We start from the raw sequence: 2,500 nt of genomic DNA, 5'->3' as shown, positions 1-2,500 counted from the left end.
ATTTCATTTCTGCTTTATTAGCCTGTAGTTCAGACTTACTCGCTGTATCTTGCTCTCTCTGTCTCCCTGTGTCCCTCTATCATTCTCTCTCTCGCTGTCTCTCTTTGTCACTGTCTCTCTCTCTTTCTCTCTGTCTGTTCTCTATCTATCTATCCCTCTCTCTCTCTCTCTCTTTCTCTCTGTCTGTTCTCTATCTATCTATCCCTCTCTCTCTCTCTCTCTTTCTCTCTGTCTGTCTCTTTCTATGTCTCTCTGTCTCTCTCTCTCTCTTTCTCTCTGTCTGTTCTCTATCTATCTATCCCTCTCTCTCTCTCTCTCTCTTTCTCTCTGTCTGTCTCTTTCTATGTCTCTCTATCCCTCTCTCTCTCTCTCTCTCTTTCTCTCTGTCTGTCTCTTTCTATGTCTCTCTGTCTTTCTCTCTCTCTCTCTCTGTCTCTGACTCTCTGTCTCTTTCTCTGTCTCTCTCTCAGGAGATAGATGGTTTGGAGGTCATGGGCTCCGGTCGTCCCTTCACCTCTGTGACTGTGAAGCGCTCGTCCCTGCTGGGAGGAAAAGAGGGGGATGAGGACGATGAGAGGAGAGAGGGAGATCTCAAGGAGAATGAGTAAAAAGTTCCAGACACCATCTCTAACGACTCCCATCCAACACACACAATAGCACTCACAGTTTACTACATTTTCAGATTGTGTGTGTGTGTGTGTGTGTGTGTGTTATATATGTGTGTGTGTGTGTGTGTGTGTGTGTGTGTGTGTGTGTGTGTGTGTGTGTGTGTGTGTTTGTATATTTGTGTGTGAATGTGTGTGTCTTGTCACAATCTCTCAACTGTGAGTTTAACACATGTTCAGATTGGATGTGTGTGTCTGTGTGTCTGTGGGTTTGAGTGTGTGTGTGTGTGTGTGTGTGTGTGTGTGTGTGTGTGTGTGTGTGTGTGTGTGTGTGTGTGTGTGTGTGTTTGTGTGTTTGGGTGTGGGTGTGGGTGTGTCTGTGCAAGTGTGTATGTACATAGATAGATAGATAGATAAAACTTGTATTAATCCCGTGAGGGAAATTAAATTGCCAAAGCAGCAAGGTAGACAACATCCAGCCTCCTCCTCGTCCTCTCCTCCGCAACTGCTTCCAGGTTGTCGAGTTTTATTCACATAAAAGACGTTTTTGCGGTTAGTGTTTGTGTGTGTGTGTGTGTGTGCGAGTGTTAGTGTGGTTCTGAGTGTAAGTATGTGTGTGTGTGTGTGTGTGTGTGTGTGTGTGAGTGTAAGTATGTGTCTGTGCAAGTGTGTGTCTCCTCAATAACCATTAGACATACACAGCTGAACTCCAATTATTCTCACTAATCAACCCTGCTCATGTTTGTGTCTGTGGAGTCTGAGCAAATAGAGTTCAGAATCAGAGTGAATTAGAGTGGTCAGTATTGATATGCCGTTACATAAGATCTCATGATATATCAGATGTTATTGTATGGTATATGAGATGCTATTATAGGACAGTGGGCCTGCAGAACTCTCTGTGCAGACAGGAATAGTGTATCTTTTGTCTGAGGCTAATGCTCAAAAATAGGAGCCTGCTAGCTGAGTGGATGTCTGTGGTGTTGTGTGTGTGTGTGTGTGTTTGTGTGTGTGTGTGTGTGTGTGTGTCTGTGAGTCTGCTTGTGTCAGTGTGTGTTACCATTTTCCCCTATGCGTAAATGTTTATGGTCTTTGTGTTAGTGTGTTGGTCAGGGGAAACGAGCAAAGCAGCAAGCAACTCTAAGGGTGTTGCTCATTGTATTAAATTGACAAAATGATTTTGCCAACTTGTTAAATTAGCTTTAGCTTTATCACGGCGGACTTTACTCGTTGCTCAATGCCAGTTGCCCGTCAATTAAATCAGGGCCCTTTGTGTCTGTGCATGCATGTCTGTGTTCTGGGTGCTTGTGTATGACATGTTTTGGTGTGCGTCTGTGCTCTGTGCTTGACTGTGTGTTTGTGTGTGTGTGTGTGTGTGTGTGTGTGTGTGTGTGTGTGTGTGTAGGGACCCCCTGTCTCAGTATGACGATGTGTTGTTGGATGCTGTGCTGGTTCCTGCACTACGCTTCTGTGGGGAGCCTGCACACTGGACCGGAAGCCCATCCTCACACAAGGTACACACACACACACACACACACACACACACACACACACACACACACTCACACACACACACACACACACACACACACACACATGTAAACATCTTTAGGTGACAGTCAGACAGAAGCAGAATTGGGACGGTTTCATTGATAAGATGATAGGGCGTCTCAATTCTTGGTCCTGGTTATTACCTAACATGTCCTGTAGAGGGCGTGGTGGAATCCTTACTGTGGCTTTACTTAATGGTTTCAACTGCGATGAGGCAGGGCAAGCACTCGTGCATCTGGCCAGTACAGTTGCAGCTTTTCACTATTGCAGAGACTTGGGGTGCTAAAGTTGGATTTTTTTTTTTTAAATACACATTTTCTTCACTTGTGCTGTTGAAAGAGCCTTTG

The 2,500-nt window shown here is 45.0% G+C and overlaps 1 protein-coding gene across 1 annotated transcript in view; it reads left to right on the top strand.

Moving 5' to 3' along the window:
- mycbpap (mycbp associated protein) overlaps window positions 1-2,500 on the top strand; it is a gene marked incomplete at both ends in the record, with an annotated part of 56,436 nt that overhangs the window by 33,289 nt on the left and 20,647 nt on the right. The window contains 2 exons of the mRNA XM_080841942.1: window positions 471-541; window positions 2,008-2,116. Coding sequence (XP_080698068.1) covers window positions 471-541; window positions 2,008-2,116 — 180 coding nt within the window. The remainder of the gene's footprint in view (window positions 1-470; window positions 542-2,007; window positions 2,117-2,500) is intronic.

This window comes from Sprattus sprattus (assembly GCF_963457725.1).
Source record: "Sprattus sprattus genome assembly, chromosome: 1".
NCBI lineage: Eukaryota > Metazoa > Chordata > Actinopteri > Clupeiformes > Clupeidae > Sprattus > Sprattus sprattus.
This window is presented reverse-complemented; position numbering and strand designations above follow the sequence as displayed.